The 27,961-nt window shown below is 31.8% G+C and overlaps 1 protein-coding gene and 1 long non-coding RNA gene across 5 annotated transcripts in view; one reads left to right on the forward strand and one right to left on the reverse strand.

Annotated features, from left to right (window-relative positions):
- The first annotated feature begins 6,310 nt into the window (after positions 1–6,310).
- Positions 6,311–27,946, forward strand: LOC119067370. The gene is made up of 3 exons (XR_005085928.1): positions 6,311–6,344; positions 16,333–16,340; positions 27,937–27,946. It is a non-coding gene; the product is annotated as an uncharacterized LOC119067370 (long non-coding RNA).
- Positions 8,100–27,961, reverse strand: part of LOC119067360 (GATA-binding factor C) — a 69,810-nt gene continuing 49,948 nt past the window's right edge. For all 4 annotated transcript variants that reach the window (XM_037170271.1, XM_037170274.1, XM_037170272.1 and 1 more), the window contains 4 exons: positions 15,779–15,913; positions 8,966–9,152; positions 8,487–8,671; positions 8,100–8,256 (listed from right to left, as the gene is read on the reverse strand). In XM_037170271.1, coding sequence (XP_037026166.1) covers positions 8,227–8,256; positions 8,487–8,671; positions 8,966–9,152; positions 15,779–15,913 — 537 coding nt within the window. In that variant the 3' untranslated portion in view covers positions 8,100–8,226. The remainder of the gene's footprint in view (positions 8,257–8,486; positions 8,672–8,965; positions 9,153–15,778; positions 15,914–27,961) is intronic.

The raw sequence follows: 27,961 nt of genomic DNA on the forward strand, positions 1-27,961 counted from the left end.
ACAAGGGTAGGAAGTTGGGGATAGGTATAAGATTCAAGTACCTTACGTTGATCTTCCACAATTTCGCATATTAATTAGAGCAAAATATCTCTTGCTGGTCATGTGATATTTCGTGCGCCAGCACCGGCAATAGATATTTGCGATGATCTCATATTTTGTACCGAGGAAGGGTTATTTTCTTCGAATTAGATTGAAAAATTATAGAATAATGTTGCCGACATCTTAAAATAAGTGGTACCTCTGGTTTCAACGGGAACACTCAACAACAATTGTTCTCAGATTTTTCTTGATATTTTCTCTAACGATAGCTGATAGGGGCCGAAGCGTTTCTCTACTGTACCACATCCAGATATCACTTTTTTGTTTGAACTGGATGCATCGGAATCCAGAGGTGATTGGGCACCAAAACCTTTCTAACCCACTTTCTCAAGGCATTCATCAGCTAAAATCCCAAAGGTTTAAAATTGTTGGCTGATGACTTATATCGACAACGTGATTGAGCAATCATTTTATTCATCGGACGTTAAATTTCATTGTAGAGGCTACCGGTATTATATCAAGAAATTACATCAAAAATCCAAGAACATAACCGCGTAGACGTTAAATGCATTTCACATGATCGATAATTGGCCTGTTGTTTCTTTTTTCTATTTTCGTTATCTCTCGGTTCTTTCTTTCTTTTTTGTACAAGAATACTCGAACTTGAGCCACACACTAATCGGACAAAAAATGCGTGTGCATAAATTTGAATTTAGAGAACACGAAATAATCGCGTTTTAATTAACTAGAACAAATAAATATTGTGAAATTAGATTTAAGAATAGAAAATTATTCATATCCGTTTCCGCTTACACTTTTCCATTCTCAATTAAAATTATGTAAAAATTAACAATTCATCAATTATGGACACGAAATTTTTCAGCTTTTATTTATATCATGCACATGTTGATTGTTTCTCTTTTTTTTTCATTTTTATTTTTCAAATATTTCAAGGATTTCCTAACAATTTAATTAGAATTTTTTTTTGTGAACAAATTATAGCGCAATAATCATTAATTCGTCGAATTATTGTTATTATTTTCGCTATGAGTGCATGAGTATTTTCAATTTTAATTTTTTGTTTTCGTCGTAAGGTCATTTTACAAATATTTTTTTCAATTTATTTATTGCAAACATGAACATGACTTATGTAACATCCCATAATATCCATTGCAATGATTTTTCAAATTAAATTTTCGACCTGAAAGTGCACAAATCGCACGCGGCTTTTATTTAATTGCTAATGTGCAAACATCACAGATTGGATATCTTCGGCCAATTAATTGTCATTTTCTGCATGACTCTTAAAAACGTAACGACACAAATTCCATTTATTTTTTGTCTGTTCGTCATCAAACTGAGTGTATCGAAGTGACACAAGTTTATTTAAGGATTCCATCATATCCATGACACGTGTTGTTTGAGTTACTCACCGTTCTGCTAAACCTTGTCGATCAAGATATCATCAACTGTTACTGCATTAGTCACCCTTCCAAACTAACACAAAGTGTTAAACATTTTAGGCCGTAAATGTGCTGCCAATTCAAGATGGAACGTGAAAAGACACTTTTTAACGCAGCGTTGAATCGTCCAATTCTCATATACCGAAAGGTTGAAATTTTCACAACGCAGGCGAGAAAATAATCATTTTCTACTCTACGCTGAAATTTCGGGAAAAAGTTGGAAATGGCATTTTCTCGGGTCACAAACAACGTCCTCAAAATGCAATTTCCAACTTTTCTTCTCTCATTGAAAAAATAAGTATTTCTTTCACTTGTTCAGCCACTTGTTTATTTAACAGTCAAATTCAGAGAACAGCAGACCTCCGAATCTACAGTAGCGACAACTCATCTGTAAGCGACGAAGCTGACCCAAATAAACGATGATTTCTGTCAGGTGGTCTCTTATAGAAAATTCTATGTTTAAAACAGATGAAGTAAAAGATTTTAAAACATCAGATAATATTTGAGACAAAGTGAACTAACAGATTCATTGATTTAATCGTGATATGCTTACCGTTTAAACGGTCTGTTTATTACTAAAAGTGAGGGGAATTGTACTGAAGATTTACTGAGGCCATTGAGGCAATACTGAGAGTGAAACTTGAAGTCATTTTATGTTTAAAATTATCTGATTTATTAGTAACTTCATCCAACATGAAGAAACATTTCATTCCAAAAATTCCCCTCACATTCACTTATGTTTCTTAGACTTAAAGATGCTGCATTTAACACTATTTACTTAGATTAAAGCGTGGTGTGGTGTGTCCAATTCACCTAAATCTGGTAATTTGAAGTCAATACTATTATATGGAGAATATTTGAGAAACACAAAACCTGGTTGTACGCTGTACAGCGACTTGGCAGTGATACAAGATTTTAAGTTCTCGATTAATTTAATAATTTACGGTGACAGACGGCAAAAAAAGTGACGCGCTCAGGGTATTTCGGTCTTACTTATATAGAAAAATAAATGAAAGAAATGATTTTGTGTGAAATGTATCGATCAGAAGAGATTCGATAAAAATAACTGGAGATATGCTTGCCGTCCGATGAAGGCAAAAATACTCTAACATTTGGATAGATCTGTTTCTATATCGGGTGACTGATGACCGGACATAAACTCTGTTCGTCATTGAACTACTTGGCCACTAAAATGCGATTTCCATCTATCGTAAAATATTGTGTTTGTGTACGATAGACTCTGCTATATTCAATTACCTCCAGTTGCGCTCCAGTTAATACTGAATTTGATTTGGTGAATGTTTCGAGAAAACACACAGAAAAATACATTTTAAATTTCATTGTGTAATATCTTTATTTTCATTTAATCGCCATGACGGAATTACAGTTTAATAATACTATATCAACACATCAAGACAATTTGATAATAATTAAATGTAATTTTTTGTTTCTTTTCTTCTTTTAACACATTATTTTCAATGCAAAAAATGTCGATCGATACCTTTTTGTTCTGTTGTTTTTCAAAGACTTTTATACATCTTTTTTTTTGTTTGTTTTCATTAATTAATTAAATTGTTTTTTTGTTGTTGTTGTTGTTTTGTAAATTATTTACAATATTTTTATCTACATCATTAATTAATTATTTTATTTATTTCCATTTTTCTGTTTTTGTAATTTTAATTTTAATTATTTTTTTTGTTTTGTTGTTTAATTGTAATTTTAAGACTAAATTTATTTACCATCCATTATTCTTCTTTTTACATAAATAATGCATGTGTATATATATGGCATCCATTTCAATCAATTAAAATTTAAAATAAATTTCTTAATTTTATAAATTTTTTGTTCTTCTTCTTGTTGTTTTTCCATCTTTTCTCTTTCTTTAATATTTACAATTTATCATCTAATTTATAATTCATTTTAATTTTAATTTAAATTTAATGTGAATACACGTAAAATGTCTTCAAGATATTTTGGGTGTTTCACACTCTAATAATTTTTCATTTAAAATTCGCATCAAATTCAAAATGAAAAATTATTTTTTTTTTTATTAATTTCAAACTCCGCACAGTTTTTTCTTTGTTTGTATTTGTGCTGTGCAGTTTTTTTACACTTATTTAATTTTGCCGCATGATTCTCGATCACTTATTGTTAGACTAATTCCACACACAAAAAAAAACGGATGACCATCACATCCATTTCTCATCTCAGACTAATGTACATCATTTCGGCGAATAGATAAATTCTTAAAGCCAATATCGAAGACCGAGTTTCGCGTTACATTTAACGTAGCAAAATAAGTGGGAGCCAAATAAAATTTTACTTTTACTTTGCGTTGGAAAACGTTTGTGATGGTAAGAAGTTGATGTCCTCGTTGTGATTACGTATTTTAAACCGATTATGGCAAAAGGTAAATTTTCCCTTGACACTGGTATTTCGTGCCTAATATCTGACATTTTGCGCTTATCCTGATATTTAGATAAACACAATCGGAACTTAGTTTATCCAATTTATCCACGATCGTACCAAATCTTAACCAAGTTTTACATGTTTGTGTAAAACTCAGAAAAACTTGAGTTACTTATAGGTTCTGGAAGCATAACTCCTTACAGAGTCAGTCCATTCATCTTCCTTAAATGATGTTCCTTGTTCAGAATTTAGTTAGAAAGTTGATTGCCGAAATGAATTCATTTCACCTTTTTGATTTTGATTTTCAAAGAAAATATTTTTCGAAGAAATGCAAATTTTTGGATGGCATAATCGTTGGGAGCCAGAATACTTACCACCAAAATTGTTTAATTTCAGCTCAAAATAAAAGTACAATTTTACATCCGCTTATTTTGCTATGTTAACAAATATATAAAAACGAACCAAAGAATGGCAACGAGAAGAGAATCTCTTTGACATTTTTATTATATCTGATGGTTTTATCTATTCCACCGTTTGCAAAAGAGTCAATTTAGTTTCCGCATTTTATAGTTTCTTGCATTTAATAACAAAAAAAAAACGACTTTTCGTATTCATGCAAAACTTAGAATAAACGGAAAATCCACATGCGTGTGATCGGTATGTCAATTGGATTATAGACTCAATTGTTTTTTTTATTATTATTTTTATTTTATTTCTATTTGTTTTCATCGTCTGCTTTTATTTATCTGTTCTGTTTTTCCATCAATATACCAAGAGAAAAAATAAAACGAGAAAACAAATTAGATTATTTTAATTAAGAAAATGAAATTGATGGTTGTGAGGCAGGCCCGAACTGGGCATACTGGGCATTCAAGCATTGCCAGATGGACTTTTTTAATCTTTGTATGAAACTTTCGATTTCTGGGATAGTTCAATTATTTTTTACCCCATAGGCCTTTTGGTTGCTGTCCGACCCTGCTGTGAGGTTTCTTGATTAAGTCTTTTACAAACGGCAAAGTTCATTAAATCTGTTACATCGCTTGCTTAATGCGATTTTTTTATTAAGAAATCTTTTACTTCATTGGTTTAAGCAAAAAAAAATTCATTGTCTTACCGATTTAAAACAATATTTCCTGTTGTCTTTCTCTTGATTGCATCGTCGTTGTTGATAACAGATGAGAGCTGCCGTTTCTTAAATTTTCTTTTTCTTCTCCCTCCTTTTTTTTGTCGAATAAATTGCACATAATAATATTCTCTGCGCATGCTCGGGTGCATCATAATAATAATAAACGAACATGCAGAACATATTTTACGGTAAACATCGTTACAAAAACTCTTACTAAAAAAAAATCGTTTTTTAAAAATTTAAAAGACAAAATTAAAATTAAAAATTAAATATTTTGTGTGGTTGTGAGTTTAAAGAAAAATGAAAATAAATTCATTGTTGTCATTTCACATTATGGGAAGTGGTGGTTGTTTTAACACGAATCTAATATTTATTTATACCGAAGAAAAAACAAAAAAGAAATTCTATTTGTTTTACAAATTTAAAATAAAAGAAGAGAAAAAAACCAACGTAAAATCTGACCTTTAAATTTGATTTTTTTTTGTGTTCTTTTTCCATTTTTCTCTATAAATTTCCTTCTTTTACTATATTTACAAATTATTTTTTTATATGGTTCAATTCACTTATAATTCATTAAAATTTTACTTGTGATGACTTGACTGGTGATACAGTTGTAATGATATTTTAGATTTTGTTTGTTCCATCTGCTGTGTGTTCGCTCTATAGTAGGAGTCTATTGGTCTTGAACATTTTAGTCACAAAAACCATTAAACGAATTCTGGCGTATTAAAAAATTGTTTTGTCTAAATCACTGCGCTTAATTGTACGATTGTTCTACGGCGTTTATTTATGAACGAAGCATTTTCACAAAAGTTCTTCTTATATTTTGATTTAAAAATCGCATATAAAATTACCAAAAATCAAATCAAATAGGAAAGGGCGTCGTATCATTTATACTCTAAATGCGACAAATTCCATATATCCAGTGTTTTATCGGAGTCATTCAAACTGAATTTTCTTCAAATTCTAATAAATTCTAATTTCACCTGATATAAAAACGGACGAGCATTCATTTTATTTGCAAACAAAAAACCATAAAAACAGTTGTGTTGTTCAATTCATTGAATTTATTTGTTTTTATTGTGCGTTCGGTTGAAAAAAGAAGTTAGACTGAAATTTCGGTCGGCTTTTTCTTTTCTAGCCTAACTGTGAACCACATGATTGAAATGCTTGTGAAGAATAAAAGAGAAAAAAATTAAATGAAATGTTAATGTATTCCAGTTGATTTGAATTGTTAAAAAATTGCAGATTTTAATTTCAATTTTTTTTTTTGTTGGTAAAAATCGAGGTAAACTTGCCATGAATGCGTTTGGGTGCTATGCTGTGCGAAAAATAATTTACTTTTCTGAGACGCGCAGTTAGTGTCGAAAAATTGATCGATAGCGCTGGTGTCTAATGCCTAAATTTCCAAAATTTTGATCCAAATTTGTCGATTTAAAAATTTGAAAATTTTCAACTTAAGAGAACATTCTTGGAAAGATTGAAGAGTATTTCCATTTTATTCTGTCAGTGGCATTCCCAGAAACCTTTCCTTTTTAACATGACCAAATCTTCCATTTCTGACCAGTTTATAAAGAGTGAGCTAAAATTATTGAATTTAAACTGAAGATTGGCCTACGATTTATGAGTGAAATCACTAACGGAAGCTCAGCGATGAATTTTTCAATTCTTTTGTCAACTTTCGTCTGAGACATCGCAAAGAAAACTACCACTGACTTTTTCCTCGTGTCCATTGCGGGAGTAAATGATTTTCCCCGCCGCTCAATCAGACCTACTTATCAGAAAGGGCGTCAAACTATTTTTCCTTGGGTCAATAAATTGTGATTATCAGAATGAGATGAACGAGCATGCAATTGTGAAGTTCAATTCCAATTTTGACTTTGACGTCAGCCTACAAAAATCAGTCGATTCAAACATTTTTATGTTCAAGACGAATTTGTTAACTTCAAGATATGCGTTCAGAATTTAGTGACTTTGATGAAAATGCTACGTCACTTAAAAATCGGTTTTTGTTTTTAAAAACTGGATAATTTATGTAGCGTACACACGCAGGTGAATGTCAGTTAATGATTTGCTTTCTTTATTACATTCAAATCGGATCGCCGCGTCCCGAGACGTTTTGGGCGGTGTGAGTGGTATCGGTGGTACGTGTAGGCCACAGTGCTGTGAACCAAAAAACCGTGACGTCACTTCACATCGCTCTCACTAATCGAGAAAGTTTAATTCTTGTTTTTGATTTATTTGTTGAAGATAGGTAAACGAACAAACATTTTTTCTCTTTCTCTGTTCGGAGTGCGAATCCTTTCTAAGAAAACGAGGGAGAGAGACATTACTCCAAACTAATTTACGTTGTGCTTTCATCGAATTCACTCAATTAGAAATTAGAATTTATTATCACAATTAATAAATTTCTTTCACAAAATGTATAACTCATAGTGTGTTATAAAATGAAACGATTAATCTTCTTTCGTATGTACAACACACACGCACGGATCACATCGTCAATTTTTGACACACTATGAGCTATAGAATTTTATAAGAAATTAATTTCGCTCGGTTTCTAATTTCACATTTTTGCTGGCTGGTGTGAGTGATGTTTCTTTGTTGATGTTGTTGTTGCTATCAAGCGCAAAAAACAAACAACGAAATGGTTTGATACGCACTGTGTTTTCGTGATCACTAATTTTGGACAAACAGAGAACATTGTTTTTCGGTTTTAAGTCTCACACAAGCTAACTAATTTTTTTTTGGTCCGTTCTCTTCTGGCATCCATGGCTACGAGCGACTGGTCGTTCACATTACTATAATATTCGATCGAATGAAAACAACAAGGCAAATGAAGTGAAAAACGAAGGAAAAAAAAATTCATTTCGTCATTTGAATAAAAGGTGATAATATCACATCAAACGAATGGACTTTAATTCCCTCCTTTTTTCGGAAAGCAGAAATCGTTCCATCAATCGACCACCCTCGACATTTAAAAAAAAAAATGTTCGTTCGTTTTCTCCTTGCGACTATAATTTTAAAACATAAAAAGTTCAACACAAAAAAAAATATTTTTCTTTTTGTTCCTTGATCATCATCATCATGTTAAAATGAATTAATCGTCGTTTGTACTTGGTTCATATTTTGTATTTTTGAAGTGTTAGTGAAACTAAAAAAATTATTATTTAAATTATTTCCAGTCCATCACGTGTAGTCTGGCCGCCATGTTGCACCCTAAATGGATAAATAGAAGAGAGAAAGAAAAAAAATTAATTTACAAAGAAAACAAATTGTGTCATCTCTGATGATGGGAAACAACAAAAAACTTTTATCAATTGAAATACTAGACTTGGGTTGCTGTAGCCAACAATACTCCACGAGTACTATATGTACATGAAAATCCTCTTTTGTCTCTTTCGCTTATTATATTTTCTTTCGTCTTTAATCGTAAAACATAAACTTACCATTGTACTAATACCAAGATGATACGATTGTGAATGAGGCACTACTCCACCACTTAACGATCCTGATGAAAAACCACCTTGTAACCCACTCGACGCACCCAATGCTCCCATTCCACTTGGATACCATCCGCCATGCATATGAGCATGCGCTGGATGTAAACCACTGGAAAGGTGTCCATGTTGACCTACAACAAAAGAAAAAATAAATTGATTTTTTCCCTACGTTTTTTTTTTATCCACGACACGAGAACAGTATGTGTTGTGTGTGTATTTTACTAGATACATATAAACGTGCACAACCCGAAGGGAGGACATTGTCGTTCATTTAATTTTCAGAATTGCGTTTTTTTCCCTGTGTTCAATTATCTTTCTCGATTTGATTGCAGGAAAAAAAAACGTTTCGGAAAATTCATAATAGTCAACGGAAAATAGAGATAGAAAGAAAAAAATGAAATCACAAATTTCGAAGAAAAACTTACCCATTGATGCGGAAAAACCACTTGAAAATGCTTTCGAATGGTCCAGAGGTTTCATAAGGTCACCCATGCCTAAATGACTGCCAATCGGTAGACAACTGCCCATTCCTTTCTTTTTCTTCGATTTTGACGATAATTTCCTATTTCTAGTTTGAATTCCTTCTTTTTTCATAGTCAGTGGTCGGTTTACCTGCAATTGGACGAAAAAAAAATGAATGAAATTCGATTGTTTGAAGCAAAACAAGAGGTGAAAAAATGCATAGTAATTTAATAAAATCAAAATTTAATTCGATTCACACATTCGCTTCCTAAAAATAATAAAAGAAAACTATAAACCGAGACACAAAAACATATATTTATACTAATGCCTGCACTCTCTCTCTCTCGCTCTATCCAGTGTTCGAATGTAATTTCTATTGTATTTTCAGATATAAATTTAGTTTCAGTTTAATTTTTCTTTCATTTTTTTTGTTGTTTCGTTTTCGGTTTTCGGATAAAGTTTAGTATTCACATTTTTCCAAACGGTATATTATATTACAATCCGCGTGTGGTACGCGTGTGTCCCGTTCCGCTCGATTTGGCGACGATAGAGTCCTCTTTTACTTATAATATGTCGCGTGCTATGCCGCTCCAGTACTTAGAACTTTTAACTGCATTAATGATGGTTTTTGATGGAATAAATCTTTTTTTTTTGTCTTCGTTCTCTCGCTTTTTGCATATTAACCCCACTGTGTTATACAAACATATGCTTGTGTTTGCTCATTTGCTTACAGATGAAAGTCATTTATTAGATTTAATTGAGTGTCTCCAAAAATGTTAAATAGCAAATATTTTAATTCACTCACATCCATTCATTCAAGTTCTTCCATTCGAGAAAATGACTTGGCGTTTGCATGTAATATTCCATTCATTATGGGTTTAAATACAATGTGATTACTTTTACGCTGTTTACGGCTTTTGAATATATATATAAACCATGAGTATTTTCGGGGATGGCATGAATTGCACAAAAATATTAAATAGTCGTGTGGTAAGTGTATCGCATGCGAAAGTCGTAAATATTTTTTTTCCTTTTCGGGAAACGATTTATTGGGTTAATGCATCATTTGACGAAGCTAATAATCTATCGACGAATAAGTTAATGATGAACAACGTATTTGAGCCTTGAGTTTCGTCAGAGAAATTAAAATTATCAGTTCGGGGATGGGGACGATGGTGTGAACACTTCACTCTGTTTCGCTACATTTAGCTTAATGTGTGATTATTATAAGTTTTTGCAGGGAAAATTTCACGCTCCTTTGTGATGAATGCAATTTTCCGAAAATATTAGAGCTTAGAAGTGACGTGACTGTAAAAAATGAGAATCTCACTCCTGTACGTACATAAAATCGAGTCCTACGCAGATCCGTCTCCTACAGTTACTTACATACGGAAGGAGTACCCTGATAGAATCATTGAATCTGTAATCTGCTACTTCTTTGGTTTGATTAACTTTATGGTTGGTACCAAATCTTCTACTTCATTAGGTTTAACTTCAGTTTGAGCATATATTTTGCTGTGTTTTTGGAGAACAAGACCTGATCGCTTATGTTTGTCGTCGTTGTCGATAACATACAACAAACCATTTCTATGTGCTCACAGTATCCAATTAAAAATTCTTCTTTTTGTACATAGCAGCAAAAAACATCAAATTATTTATAACGAGAAAGAAATATGCAACAAAGTGTTACACCTGATGATGTTGTGTGAACATTTGTTCAAGATTATAATGTATTTTCGTGTAATGGAAGGAAAACAAAAAACTATGGAAATAAGTAGCAGAAATAATGGTAATTGTAAACGCTGAGAAAATGTGGGAGGGGGACGGCAATCGCTCAATTATAATTTGCTCAGGATGGGTCACAGTGTTGTCACGAAAGGTAATAAAGCTAACAAATTGCGTTTAAAAGAATGTCGTGTGAAATGTACGAACACTCGTGTGATTTTATTAATTGCATTGTCTAACAACGTCCTGAAGTATTACCCGGGATACCCGGATCGACAATGTAAATCTTCCGCTGGTTATGGCTGTGGTCCCTTTATAGTATATTAAACAATGCGATAACACACCAAGATGCAAGATACCAAGACAGAGTCTAAACGATGAAAACAAACTTTAGAGTTTCTGTACAAATATTCTAGAAAATCTAGCACCCTTAACATGGAACAAGTTGAAATTCATCTGCACAAAGATTTTAATTGAAAGTTTTTCTTTCGGATTCGAAATATAAATTACTAAGAAGTCGACAAAAAGCAGAAGAAAAAAATTGCCTCAACATCAGAAACACAAAACTAATCTAATTATTTCACGACTGCAATTATATTTTATCTGATCGGACATTGTCCAAACAAAACTGAACGAAAATATATATACAACACATCCAAAAACATGATTGATATCAAATCATCACATCTCAAGCCAAAAATGTTGATTTTTTTTTCTGTGTGCGATTCAAAAGACTTAATAGAAACTCTTTTATATTAATGTGTGCTATGCTATGTACGTACGTTTGTGTATATATAGAGAGAGGAAAACGAGATATTTATGAGTCTGTCGACGTATACATCTTGAACAGAGAAATTCAGATCAGAAACAGATATTTTGTGTAAAAGATTAGGGAATTTGATTAGATATAAATGGAGCAGATCTTAAAAGAAGCAGTTTGAATATCTTTCTCTACTACACACAGCACAAACATTTTCAGATGTTTCCTCATTTTACATTTCAGATAAATCTCATTTCTTGTGTGTAATGGAATTTACCGAGTTCCTTCAACAAAATTGAAAATGCAGTCGCCCTTTTTTCCATGGAAAACGAATGAATCACTGGAAATAGATTCGGTTGCTGCGAAAGTTTTCGGTGTGCTGTCGGTGATGCTTGGGTTGGTCCTGTGATAAGTGATGGCGTTTTTTTTTGGTATCATATTTGAAGAATTTCTTCTTTCGGGAATTAATCAGAGTTGAAGGGATTACTCTTTCAAAAATCACACTAACGGCTGTGAATGCAAAATCTTTTACTTCATTTGTGTGAACGCCACACCCCTCGCTTAGACATTGTCGATAACAGCGGTGCTGACGTGATCAACACGATTTTTTTTTATTTCGTGAATGGTTATATTGGTTAAGGCCGAAAAATTTCTTTCAATTTTCAATTGCTCAAACCGACATCTATGCTCTATTGTAAGCCTATTTGTAAGCATACGTCAAACAATGGAAAACGAAGCATAATTGTCAATCTCAGCCAGTCATAGCCAGTCACTGGAAGGCTAGATTGAAACTTTAGAAGATTCCAGTTACATGTTTCTCTAGTCCCAAAAATCTGTCAAGGAATCATAGCTGGATCGTCCGATTCATCTTAATTATCTATTTCATCTTTTAAGCGAAGGATGATATTGCAACAATAGCAAATTCATAACTGCAATTTTGCTTTTTTCTCAATAGTCCTCATAAACGGTCTTCAGAGCCACAGATAGCATCTGTGACAAAATCTACGAAGAAACATTGACGTGAAACATACTTCATTTTTCACTTTTCATAACAAAACAGCTTCCCATCCACCAACGGTGCAAAGAAAAAGAAATCAGAATTACATTCACCGTGCCATTATGTCAATAAGTACTTTCCATTTAACATATCCTCTAGAACCGTATAACGGAGCTCCTCTCTCACTAATCTTTTCTAAAGAAAAATCGTTGAATAAATATCACCGAGTTTCAAAGGCACTACTTAAAATTGTTTCTGCATTTTTTTTGCCTCCTCCTCTGTTCTCTAAAAATAAAAATGCATTCAACCATACGGACACGGCAAATTGTATAATATGCATTAAAATATATAAACATTTTTCGCATTGAAATTCATAAGTTTCCATCCATAGCCTAGCAAATTACCCATTTTGCGTTCGAGTATCACTTACTAACATACTTTACCGATTGCCGCTATTGTACAATTTTTATTGTAAATTGAAATTGATACTTTTTCTGATATATTGTGTGACACAATTTGTTTTTCCTCTACATACATCTATACACGTATCACTGGGTAATACCCGAAAACCCGCTAGTCTGTACAGAGAGGTAAACATAAGCGGTAAATTCACATTATGTTTAAACAATTCCTTATTCTGTTTATACATTTTTTTTTCCTCTTCTCTGTTTGTCAAGGGGCATATTCTACTCAGTCAACCGATTTATTCGGGTACACACATAAAATAATGTTTGAATGGAATTGCTATTTTATGTTACCTTTTTGCAATTATTACTTTTATAGGTAATTTCGAAAAAAAAAGAGAGAAATAATTGTACCTAACCTTTGGCTATGTAATGCACATTTGAACACAATATGAAAAGTTTTTTTTTCGTATTTAAAAATAAAATTTATTTATACAAAGACCCGATATGCACGGGAGAAAAACAGAGAAAGAAAGAGATGATTTTTTTTGTATATATGCTATGCATATGATGACTGTTACCGAGCATAATGTGGAATTAACGTATTATGTAATTTACAACTTTGGTATACATAGAGGTAATATCTACTCTATGTGTCTAAAACATTTCCAGGATGTTATGCAGCATAGTTATTGAGTACTCGCTTCATTTTATTGTTATTCGAACGTAATTGTTCGAGCAAACGTATTATTGGTATTATACAAAGAATTGGGAGGTAACGTTCTTTCATTCATTTGTTCTGTTGCGTTGTTAAACAATTGTATTATTGTGTGTAGCGCGTAATCATTGATTAGTTACGTATTTTTCGTTTATTTATATTTTAACTTTTTTTTTTAAGAATTACATGTGGTAGGAGGTTAGTGTTTCAACTTTTTTTTTCTTTATAAATTCGACAATGGTTGCGGATGGTGACTGGACAATTCAGCTTAAAAAAATAATGAATGAGTAAACGGTTCACATAATCGTCTTATCCATTTGGAAAAATAGATTGACTGATGTCGCAGAGACATTTAAATTGGTATAATGACGCTCAAAAATGATTGATAAAAAAAATCCTTTAACTCAATAGCTTGGACATTTGTTTATTGCCAAAATAGGTGGCATTAATCAGACATTATTGTAAAATAGCTGTTTGTGAAAGGTTCGATTCAAATAAGGAAACCGTTTCACACACAAATAAAAATTATTTTCTTAGAATCCCTTCTTTACGGTTGAATTAGCGATCTCGTCCTAGATTTACAAATTAGAACTTTATCGGACTACATTGATGATATTGAATACAATAAGTGGGGATCAGTGGCGCCGATCTTCGCTTCATTGAGGTGTTGCAAACGTTAAAACTTAACAAATTCTAAGGATTCCAAAACCAACAATTTTTTTTAAACTTTTTGGGTAGTGGACTTGCGTCACGCCCGCTTACTAACGTGCGGACACCATTAGATCATCTATTGTTTGGGATAAAAGCCGAGGAAAAACGGCTTTTGATGCAGAAAATTACAATTTAGACCCAGAAACAAAGGTCTGCAATCGGCCGCAAACATAAGCAACATTAATCTTTAAAAAATTGCATTCTAAACTAAATCTCTATCAACTCCTCTACGAATTTTATTTTTTTTATTCACGGTGTAATTTCTAATGAATCGTACTACTAGCCGTAATGATTTATTCCAGTTATTTGTATTTCGGAATTAACTTAAGAGTTCTCAAAGCTAAATGGAGTCTACTAAATGGAGATACCACTAGTTCACAAAAGCTTTCAAAAGCTTTGTAAAGCTAACAATCTAACTTACATTTAGGGATTTGTATTAACACGGCAGGTATAATTTCCTCTTCTCATCAAAATATCATTTACACTGATCGACGAAATGAAACTGCTTCAAAAATAAATCGTTTTCGTGACCAATCCCTAACGTGCCCTTAAATCGGATGACCATTACACGCATCATTACATCATAACTTCGAATGAAAATTAGAAAGAAAGAAAAAAAAACTTTTGACAAAGGAAGATCCTAAAATCATTTATCATAATATCCCATGTGAAGAGAGTGTTTAAGATGCAGTGTGTATCAACAGCATTTCCAAAAAAAACCACGAGAGAATATTAATTATGGGTTTTATGTTACGAAAAGGTGTTAAAACAACGAAATACACATCCCTAAATTATGATCCGCGATGAAAGTGAGATAATTCGATAATTTTTTTTTCTCGGTTCGTTTTCGTTGTTCGATTTGATTGTTTATATTGGCCATAAACGATTGAACTATTATTTGGATAATAAATGATTTGGAAATCATCATCAACAACAACAACAACGAAAAAAAAAAATACGAAAACATGAAGAATTTACAAAAGGTAACCTACGTTCAATGAGGAATAAACAAACGATTTTTCTTTATGGCAGATTTGCACAGTCATGGTATTTTTGGATATGTTTTATTTCTTCGTCGTCTTCTTCTCCCCGATCAAAAAATCGTTTTTTTCCTTTCTTTAAATTAATGTCGACCATTTTATAATCATCGTTATAAGTGTTTCGATTAATTATTTAAACATGCATTTTAATCAGAAATATTAGTAAGCAGTTTTACGAGAACAAATCCGAGATTCATCATCAATCTTCGGTTTGGAGTTTTTTTTTCTTCTTCTTCTCTTCAAAAAACCGATATCCCAAATAAAATCCGATCATGAATTTCATATTGTTTTTACGAGTTGTAACATTACTTTGGATAGACATTTTGTGTCCAATTTTCAGTGAATCGAAAACGTTTTTAATCTGACTCTTGACTGTTGATGTTGTTTCAGTTTTTTTCCTCAATCTTATTGTAATACTCACATTGTGTAATTTATAATAAAGTCCACATGCATTACAAACGGGTTCACCACTTTGGTTTCTTCGCCATAGCGTTGTTGTTGTTGTTTTACAATTCGCACAGGATGTTCCTGCTCGTCTAGCAGCACTTTGTAGTGACTGGAAAGATAGAAAAATAAATTATTAGTAAAACATTGCGAAATAATTACATTGATTGCTACATTTCTACTACTAGTTACTGGTTAGTCACTATAATCTAGTATTTCCATTGTTCCAACGCATGAAACTTAAATTATACACTTTCCTAAATGAACATTCTTCGGGTTTTCGGCATAGAAATATCTAAAACCCCTTATAGATGTTACCCCGTGTAATAATAAATCTGTTATTTCTGCTGGTAGATGTCCATCGTGTATGATAAAAAATCTTTTACTTCATTAGTTTAAGCAAAGATTTTGCTACATAAGAATGCTACAGAGGTCTTCTTGTTTATTTGTATAGCCATCGTTATCTATAACAGATGAGTTTTGGTTTATGGTTCTCGGCATCCGTCAAGTTAAGTTAATTCTGAAAAGTAGGGAAAAAAGTCTTAAATCTTCGGAGAAAATGCAATTTCCAACGTTTTTCCGAGGTAAGCACAACATTTTCTACAGATTAGGCTTTCGAAGTTTCAGCGGAGGGGAGAAAATACTTCAGCTGGTCCACTCATACATAGAAAACCGTTTGTTTACACGGGTGGATAAACTGTCTAAATATTCTAAAAAAAATCCTTAAAATTCTTGAATTCTTAAATTTAGTCATTTCTTTAAAAGAATCTCTAGGAACAAAATTCCTAAAATACATCCTGGTAAAATAGCTACACACATACTCGTGATAAACCAATTTAAAGACGTTAAATCATTTTTTTTTAAATGAGTGAACCAGCTGAAAATCCAATGAAGCAAATTCCCATCTAAATTCCTCTGACGTATACTATAAGTATGTGAAATACACTTTTCAAATGTGAAATTATCATATGAGGCGTATGGTGCATAGATAGGGTGTGCAACTGTACAATTTAGATGTTTGTTTTGTGAAAATTGGAGTTCGTTAAAGTCAAATGTAGAATAAGCGGAACCTAGGATCATCATGACTTAGATTTACAATAACGACCGCGTCCTAAGAATTCAGAACGAGTATAAGTAAGACAAAAAAAAACTTTTGTGGACATGGACAATCAATAATTTAAACGTTCAATCGAAAGTTATAAATATTTTTTTGTCTTCTTATTCTTCATCATCATCTCCAGATATCTACCCACATTTTGATTAATTTTCAATATTAAAAATATTTTTTTTTCTTCATCCGTTTTGCCTATATATAAAATATTTTTTTTTTCATATAATTTACTGTGTGAGTGCATGACTTGTATTTTATCTTTGATTCTTTTGGGACACAGGTTGGTTCGATCAATTAATTTCAAATACGAATGTCACTCGATATGACATAGATGGATGACCCTTTGAGTAGGATAATATAAAATATATATAAATTACATGAAAAAAATGTTATATTAAAGTGTTAGGTTTTTTATTGTTTTTTGTTGTTGTTGCTTTTTTATATATGTAATTTTCCATTTCTATATTCATATTTGCTTAACGTATTATATGTGTCCATACGTTGTCGTATAACCTACAACTTACAATTCCAAACGGAATGGTCAGAAATATTAACTTGAATGATTCATATTATTCACAACACTAAAATATGTGGAATTTTGAATATGAAACGGAATTTTGCTGTGTGTAAAAAGCAAGGCGCTTTTTTCGGATTTTTTTTATTTATTTATTATAAAAAGGAATGAATCTATTTCCGTGATTTCAAACACTAAAACAATATCGAAATATTTGTTTTTATGAATAAAAACATCCAAAAATCTCAGATATTATGTGTCGATATATTGAAATGGTTTGAAATAAATTTTATGAAAAAAAAAAATGTTTTACGATTTTTCGTTAGGAAACAAATTTGGTTAGTTCTCAGGCTTGTTGTTGAATAAATTATTAATTAAAATGACTGATGATGTGCATATATATTCAAATATATAACTCATCCAAAACGTGAAAAAAAAACACAAGACAATCGTCGCTGTTGTAGACAATTATGTTAATTTTCGAGGTGAATTTGTGTAAATATTTACTCTCCGTTCGTATTTTATATGCACAAAATGTTAACAATATTATTGACACAATTAAAACATTTCGTTTTGCCATTTTATTCATACGTATTAAAATGCCTTTGAATACACAATGTGAATGTCACTGATGTGATGGCTTGAAAACCATTCGCTGCAGTGTTGTTTGACTCGTTTCAGATGCGTTGTGAATCGTCTCCAATATTGGAATGTAGAAACTGTTTTTATTTGAAAACTCTAAGAAGCGGAATCGCTTATATAAATAAGCCCTGATACGAAAGGATCTTATTCCGAATAATACACGAAATTCTTCCATCTCTATACTGTTTTAAGACTGAATAAATACACTGAAGACTAAAGCAGTACGCCAAATCGAGTCTTTTCTGAGAAAGGTCAAAAATAAGGGTGGTTTGAATAGTGAATAATTCCAGATAGAATCTGATGTTTTCATCCAGTTTTAGTGTGAATTTGGTTAATCCAAGGCGAAGCCGAGCGACTCCAAAGATGTGCTTGAAACGTGGAAAGTACGCATGTAGCATGTAAAGGATATTGTTTAAGAATGGTTGTCTAGAACTAATCAAATCTTTCAACCTAAAAATCAGATAGCCAAAGATGATATGAGATAGTCTAGTGACAATTTTCAAATAAATGATTTGTAAGAAATTTAAGAGCGTTTGTAAAACGTTTGACCGTTCTTGAACAATAAGATTCAATAATTTTTGTCTGCTATACGGATCGATATGACTAATCTTGAGACGAACTAGAAAATTTTCGATGAGCAATCGACATTGACCCAATGGATTTACATTACGACTAATGAACAACAACGTAATTGATTAACTCCCACCAAAAATGTTTTGTTTAAATTATTTGATAAATTAATTTCCAGTTCTATTTATTGACCTTTGGTTCAGCTGTAGCATATTTTGCTCACTAATTATTATTTGATTAGTATATAACCACATCTCTAACCAATATCTATCCCATTAACAAAAAAAACCCTCCGAAAAATAAAACTGCCGACTAAACGCTTACAACTTACTACACATGCCCTCTATCATCAATTAACTATTCCAATAAAATGCCAGTTATTTTAATAGTTTTCCAATAAGTGGCTCACAAATGCTACCAGAAAAAAAACCATTCATTCACAAAAAAACCACACAGAGAACGGAATATGTGCATTCTCAGCACTCTTCAGCTAAACATGGGCGTGGTAAATTTTAACGATGCGTTGTCAAGCATTTTCATGGTGTTGCTAAGGTTTTTCCTAAATCACGTGATTGGTCGATATTTCACCCCACAATAATATTACTATGTGTGTACTGTGTATAAATTTTCTGGCTGAGAATTGTTTTCTGTACACGATATAAAGTGTATGGTGTGTAGTGGAGCATTCTTGCTGCCTTGTCATTTCTATGCTTGATGGGTATACTTTACATATACACATTCACAATTGTTTGTGTATGGTTCTGGCTATAGATCAAAATGTAATTACGATTCAGCCGGTAAAAATGTGTACTTATACGGGGGTAACAAAAAAAAAGCTGCCGCACACACAAAACGACAATTAAAATCAATAATTTATATACATCGACTAAAACGGTTCGAGGAGATTTTGTTCAAATTTATTATTTCTATTTTTAGACGAACTTTTTTTTTCATCAAATCGTTCAATTTTTAAGTTCCGTTTGCGTGTGATAAATAAACGTTGCAAACACAAAAAATATTTCTACACGAAAAATACACACAGCCTTGATAATCAGAGCAGTTCACTTTTGAATTCAATCATAATGTAGGGTGTCGGAACAAACGACACCACGGTCAGTAGAAACATTGGAATGCGTAGATCCTTCTTTTAAGAGAGAATACCAGAAAAAATGGGTCTAGACGATGGATGGGTGAATTAATGACTTCAACAACAAGGTTAACCATAAAGGGCGAACATATCGTATTGAATCTATAATTTTTTTTGTTGAATGCAAAATCCTCTACTTCAATTGTTTCGACATTCGTTTTGACATAAAAAAGAGCATAAGGAGCTCACAGCCTATTTTATCATGGTTGCCGATAGCAGATGAATATTCCGTAATTTGAATCGGTGTTTATTCAGGGCTTATTTTAAGGAATTTAATTTCCAAAAATTTCCTAAATTTCACAAAAATTCTTAAAATTTCCAAATTTTGTTTTCTGTTAGATTTCATTCCGAAGTAATCAGTTAAGCTCAAAGACATGAAAAACAACTAAAAAGGCAGTAAAAACAACATTTACGATGCAATCTGTTGTGTTTTTTGATAAAATGACGAAAAGTGATGGAAAAATTTAAGAATTTTTGGAAATTTAATTTCCTTAAAATAGGCCCTGGTTTATTTTTGTACTGCAGACAGTGGAGTTTATAGCTAAACCGATATTAATAAATGATGTAGAGTGGTCAAATATGTGGAATAGATGAAGCGCAAGAATATGTAAAGAACAATCCTTCGATCTGATTTTGTCTCTGTCACTTGCACGGAACTATTTTTCAGTGACCTAGTCCTAATATTCTGAACATCTTCAAACTCTCGTCAGTAGACACTATGACTACCAAAGCCGGAACCACATCGTCTAGCAATATCATTAACATTCATAATACCTTCAAATCCATTTCTAAATTAAACCAAAATATTAATTTGAGATCAGATTCTATGTGTGATGCTGATAAATGAATAAAGCTGATGTGCGCTACCAAAAAAAGCCTCCCGAATAATGTAAAATAGACGACACACATAAGAACAAATAATAAAACAAAAAATGAATGAGAGAAAATGTACAAGTAGGAACACAAATCCATGCCAGCGCATTAAATTGTTTAACATGCCAGCCAAATCCTCAATGCACATATAAAACGACAAAAGTAAAGTGTTCTCTTCAAGACGAACTTAAGTTCTTTGTATATATTTAAATGGAAATTGGTTTTATCGGTGAGATCAGCTTCCAATTAAATTTGACAGCTGGGTCACACACATACATACGATATATATATGTACGTCTATATGTTTATTTATTTATTTATATTTTAGATATAGGTACACAATTAAACCGCATTTTATAATGTATGTAGAAGACCCACTACTCTTTTCTATACATGAATTTCGTATGCTCCGGGTATTATGTTTATGAATGGTTGTATATACCTCTTTATATTTCTTTTGTGCTTTGAATCTCTTGTCCGAATTCGTTTTAATAATCATGACATTTCTCGTAGCTTAATTGTAATTAATTAACTTGTCAAAATACGGACCATATATGTGTGCGATATATGTCGATATCCTGAATAAATTATTTGCTAGAAGTATTTTTTAATTTAATTTTGTTTTTGGACGTCGTTGTTGTCTTTCGTTTTTTAATTATTTTTTTTTGGTCAAACTATGCGTGGTTGAATTATATTTTAATTGAACATTGCATTGGGTTGTAATAACATTTCATTGAATTATTATTCAACCACTTCTTGAACCTCTACCGACTAAAATAAAAATAATTTTTGCTCAATTTGCCTGGATAGAATTTTTTTTAAATCGATTCCAAATCTTAGAAATTAATTCTGATGATTCGCCGCAATTATGTTGATTCGGGCAATATGAACTCCAACATATGGATCTGCCATATTTAGATGGAAAACGACTCAATGACTTCCTAACAAAAACTGGGAAATTTCCCTGGTAAGAAAAGTGAGAACATGTAGCTGGGAAAGGAGAAATATTCGATCTGGGTTTCTGCTTATCTTTTGAGAAGCATCCAAAAACCACCTAACCTAATTTTGCTGTTGATTCACCAACAAAAACCACTAGGACCACTAGAAAATTGGAATAGATTTCAGTTTAAAAGTTCAATCTTAGCGTGAGAAAAACACCTAAAGGGATCGCACAAAGTTTCATTAAGTAAATTTTATCGAGTAACTTTCTGGTCGACATTTATGTCCTGGTCATGGAGCAAACAGCATTGGTAAATTGGATTTGAATAAAACGACCAACAATCGAAAAATTGTGAAAATTCCAAAAATTCCGAAATAAAATCTGAATTTCATTCCTTAACCTGTTACTGACCACTATTATCGGGTGTATTACTTCCGTTGATCAAAGTATTACACTGAGCTTGTCATTATTTTTGTCGTCGTTATCGATAACAGGTGAATAGCCGTATGTGATAGGTCAATTTTTCGGATCTATTTTAGAATTTTCGGGTATTTTCCAGAATTTTTCAGAAATACCCAAAAAAGGCAATGACAATTATGCAAAAACAATGAGCAATGAAACGGATAGATGGATACATTGGCTATAGATGGACTAACGACATAAACGAACAGTGTAGATAAAGCATACATCCAGCAGTGGATAAGCTTACAAAAAAAATTAATGTCAGTAGAGCATCTACAGCTGTTTTGGGGAGAGACAAGAATACTAAATAATTCATGAAATAAAACGATAAAAGGTTGGATGACGAGTGTTACGGATGACCTGTTATTACGTTTCTCGGATGACTTCCACTTCACTACTATGAACTCTAAACCGACCCATTAAATCACTGGACTGCATGGTATTTATGTTTTTGTTTTCGGCGGCTTTTTGTGGTAAAAATGTCAAGGAAAATCAATAGACCAAAAATGGTTGTAATCGTCGGTATCACCAGTGTCCTCACTAGCGGTTACCCACTTTGATAAAATCGTCTAAACTTTTCAATATTGTTCACAATTTTAATTGCAACAAAAAAAGAATTGCAACCCGGTAAATTATCTCAATGACAGATCTTAGCTTATTTTCATCGCCAGTGATTATAATATAATATTATAATCAGCAGCATGTACATTGTACACAAATGTTTCTATACGTGCTGTCTGTATTTATTTATATATTTTTTTCCCTATCTAATTTAATAATGTGCAATCCCACATACTAAATTGTCTATAATTTTGAGCACACACGATAGATAATTCTATTTGATTATACACCAAAAAAAAAAAAAGAAAAAAAAATTGAGCTCGAAAATCGTTGTGTATTTTTAATATATCTTTGACATTCACCATAAAGGCATGGGTAGGTTTAACCGTAGAGGAGAATTGACTTCCATATTATTGTGTGTCCTAGCAACCATAAAAGGTGTAAACAAAATCATTAGACACATTAAGAATTTATTAGTTGGTTTTTATGTATTGAAAAATAAAAGCACAATTCCAGTCACATAATTATTCATTTGTATGGATTTATTTATGATGGAATGATTTATTCACATGGTAATTTAATATTTATTGCTTTATATACCGAGTACATGGTGATGGTGAATAATATGTTACCATATTATACAGACACACACCGTGTGTATAACTACCTCCTATAAGACATAGTATTCGGATCGATTAAATTAATAAATGGCTGGAGTTCGAAAGGTATTGTTTTTTTTGGTTTTGTTGGATTGCGTGAAAAGCTATATTGGATTTGGAGGTGTACTAATAGACATAAATATTCGGGCAAGTGTGAGTATTTTCTCAGTTCATTCAGTCCATAAAGAATTTGGGGCTGAACAACACTTTCAGATCTTCAATCTAAGTCATAGGATAAGATCGGGAGTATAAGCAATATATCGATTTGAAAACTCATCGTCAGAGAATCGCCAATTTTTACTATAGGATAGATAAAACTTGCAAATTATATGTACTGTCCCCAAGCAAAATGTATGGAGAGTTAGCGTTACGACGACTTATTAGTAAAAATTGCAATCTCTCTGCCATGTAACTAACACATTTCCTTCTGATTCACTGAAATAAGGAGTTTCAGTAACGCCCTGATATGTGGCCGTACACAAGTGACATCACGCTATTGTATTAAACTTTATGAAGCCCCATCCTCCTCTCTCAAACAAGAAAGGTCAAAAGGTCATTTCCTCAAACTCCCACTCCATATCCACCGGTGTGACGTCATTTGTGTACGTAAACTAGGTGATATTTCGACCACAAACCGGATGCTAGACAATGGAACAGAAGAAAGCACTCGCTAACGCTACCTACTTGAGCTTTCAGCCACAATATCCCATTACCAGCAAATCGATTAATCGCCAATAACACATAACACACGCATCTCATGTGTGTATGAATTGTACAATACGTGTATAGTGGCTTGAGAAAATATTAAATGGGGGTTTGCCTCTGTCTGAATGAAATCCGTTAATTACAGTTTTGTGCCAAAACCATATTAAATCATCGTCGTACTCCGCATTGATGCAGGTTAAATATATATAGTATCAAATCAATGGAATAGATGTATAGAAGCGCTACCCAATACGTCCACGATGGCCCAAAAAATATGAAGAAGAAAAAAACGTATCGAAAATTCTGTTATAAGTCCTCCCGTTGCATAAATGCCTTTTTTTAGTATATGTATATCGTGAGAAAACTATGAAAAATCAATTTATTTTACAAGAATCTTATTAGACAGATTGGGATGTTGCGAAATATATATATAAGCAAATAAGAATTAAAGTATAAATAAAATAACAACAAAGTAATACCAAAAAAAGTAAAAAATTAAATAAAAGAACGTGAAAATAACCTTTACGGATAAATAATAAAAACAAAAACTCCTCTGCTTCAAAAAGTTTTTTTTTCATATTTTGTTTTTCATAAAAAAAAGGTTGATTTTATATTTTAACATATTTTTCATCATTTTCTACAGGATATTGTTGTGCGGCTGATGAACCATTCAATTTTGATTTATTGACCTTAAGCATATAACAAGCATATCCACCTTGATATTCCACCATAAAATAATGGTGTGCTGTTTTGTTATAATGTTTGTGATACGGCACCGTACATCTCTATACACATCGGCAATAAGCCGGAGAACAATAATTATTATTATGAAAATTGTGCAACGTATTTGTAACTAGGATTATGTTCAACCATTTAGCCGTGTGTTGTAAAATTTAATATTCTTCTTCAATGGTTTACAAATATAATGAAAAAAAAAAACGGAATGAATGGAAACCAATTTTAAATCTCTCGCTATTTTGATATTGTTAATTATGCCCCCAATAATTAAGAAAAAAATAAATTATTTTTTTTCTCTTCTATTCATCAATCGTTCCGTTTTAAATGTTGCAAAATTGTGAAAATGTTTTGTCGAGAGACTATTTTTTTTTAAACATATAAAATTCATAAAATGTTTAGAAAATATGGTCGTAGTTAACCACTAAACAACTGGTATACAACACAAAAATATTTTATATTTTACAACTTTAAAAATCTGCTCTTTTATTGAATGTGTATATAAAATCCATTGAAATTTTCGCATAAGAAATCTTAAATCAAAGGAGGGCGTGTCGGAACAATAATGAATTGGCTGTATCTGGGTTACGAAAGTTGTAAAATTGGCGGTTGTATTATACATCTATCGATACTCGAAATGTTTGGTGTATTAAAAGAAGTGAAGAGAAAAAAAAAACATCAACTGAAAAATCTCGCTTGTAAAATTTTTTCCTCATATTTTTTTCCATTCTTCGTGTTCCACAGCCACACGGGTCCAATACATATCTCAATTTTGCCGCAGAGAGAAATGTAATCTTGAAAATATTATTACAATAATGATATACATAAACCACCAAAAATATATTCGGAAACTTCAGCTAACATGAAGCCTACACTGCATATTTACCAACCATACACCATAGCAACGCAGAAATTATTAGCAATGCAGAATCAACATATTCTTTTATGCATAAAATTTTGTTTTTTTTTCTGTATCTACTTCATTTACAATATGGTTGCGGTGCAAGTGAGTGTGAAAATACCATCATAAATTGACCAGCAATAATTGTGATAAAGAAAAACCTCCTCCTACTTTTGCATTGATGGAATTTAATTATTATTTCGATCTGGTTTTCTGCAACACCAGCCAACAGTAAAGCACTGTTCACCTGAAGTCAATTTTTAACTTCTTCGTTTTTTGCTTTAGACATTTCGGAGCCTCATATTTTCATTTCCATTTTAAAAATAATTGGCATCTGAAAGCCGCTGCAACGAAAATAAGTTTGTATCAGCACCGATCAACAAGTGCAAAGAGTTTCGGTTATTTCATTTCGATTCTATCTATCCTTTTCTGTTAGAATTATATCTGGCTTGTATGAACCGAATTTATCGGATGTGTTGCATATTATTACTTCTTATTTTAACATCGTCCAATCTATCTACCATTCCAGTGCACCTTAAGTGATGAAAAATACTTAGGTTTGCTAAAAATTCAATTTATTTCGGTAAAATGAAGTTGAACTTGTTATCTGAGTCTAGACGGAATGGTACTCTGATCACAGAATTAGGTCATTGGTTCAGCAAGTATCACATCGAAGTGATATGTCACAGCAGTAGTAAATAAATTAAGTTTAGTTAAGTTTAAGAATCAATTCCCGGTGAGCAGAACCTTTTTCGAGAAATGTGTATCACAATTTAACATTTAAGCACGGTAAAATTAAACAGATCGCACGTTTTGGAGACGGCTAATGTACAACGAATAAAGAAGGAAGCAATACCCTCTTATAAGTTTCAAAACACACGAGCAAGTTGCTGACATCGACATTTATGCTGTTTTTTCCATTGTATTCCGGTTTATAGCATACGTTAAACAATGGTAAACGAAACATATTTGTCGATCTCAACACCGGTAAATTGCTAGTGTTTTTTCAACCGATGACGGACTTTAGTTCCGATACTAACTTACTAAATCAAAAACTCGTATACATCTCTTATCGATAACTGCGGCAAACATAAGCGGTGAGCTATAACTGACGTTACTTATATAAGAAAATGTGTGTCAAGTGAAGTAAAAGATTCACTGAACATTGTAAACCTAAAAGTGAAGTAGCAGAATTACGGATTTATACACACGCTGATACACGCTTCCTGTTCGTAAATCAGATTCTATCGCGATAATTGATGGTTATAAATATCTAGAATGATTTAACGAGGTTCTACTGTAAAAACAAAAACAAAAAGACCTCTCTATCTCTCTGTATATATTTCATAACATATGGATTCGTTTCATTCGAGAGCAAGTTCATTTAATCAAAGTTTATGATGCCGTTCAAGCCAACGAGTAATTGGTTTACACTTTAACGACGTTCGTATAAATTTTCGAAATAACAAAAGTCGAAAACAAAAAAAATTGATTTCAAAATTTATCGAGTTTTAGTTTATAAAAATAATTTTATTTTATTTTCTCGGTATTAAATATGGGCAGTTATCTTCAATTAATCGGCTACAATACCATTGTGTTAAGTAATTGAATAAATTTTCATAGGGAAATAATCATCATAATCATAGTTAGAGTAGAAGAAAGCAATAACAACATTAAAATCGAGAGACGAGTATGTAGAGAAGAAGAGATATGAAGAGAAAAAAAATGTGGAAATAAAAAACAAAATTATGATTTCAAAAGTATAACACAAAAATAACATTTGTATGGAATATGAATCCAATTAAATTTTTTTTTTCTTTTTTTAATTTAAGAAAAGCTAAATTTTTATTTCTTTTATTTATTTTAATATAGCTTATAAACGTAATCATATGAATATAAGTTATTGTTATTGTATTTCAGTTTTGTGTATCTAATAATCAAAAAGTTATAACAAACTTCAAACAAAACAAAACTAGTTTTAAGAGATGAAAATTTTCAAGAGTCATTTTATACTAATAATAACAATGATTTAACATGATAAAAAAAAAATAATAAAAAAAAAATTAAATAACTAAAGTGGAATTGTTATTTTTGTGGTGTGTATTATACGGATTTTTTTTTCTTCTCTTCGTTCATTCTTTTAATTTCGGATATATGTGTTGTAAATACAAATATGTACGTACACCGTATCTAGATAGTTTTTGGTGCACATAATCTATATAATACACAAACGTATATTGCTGTTGTGCAATGTCATTATGGAATTTTGAATTAACTTCATATCGTTGGCCTGGCTACATACAATTTATATCCAGCAAATGATTTACAACATTATAATTA

The sequence above is a fragment of the Bradysia coprophila genome (assembly GCF_014529535.1).
Source record: "Bradysia coprophila strain Holo2 chromosome X unlocalized genomic scaffold, BU_Bcop_v1 contig_12, whole genome shotgun sequence".
Classification (NCBI taxonomy): domain Eukaryota; kingdom Metazoa; phylum Arthropoda; class Insecta; order Diptera; family Sciaridae; genus Bradysia; species Bradysia coprophila.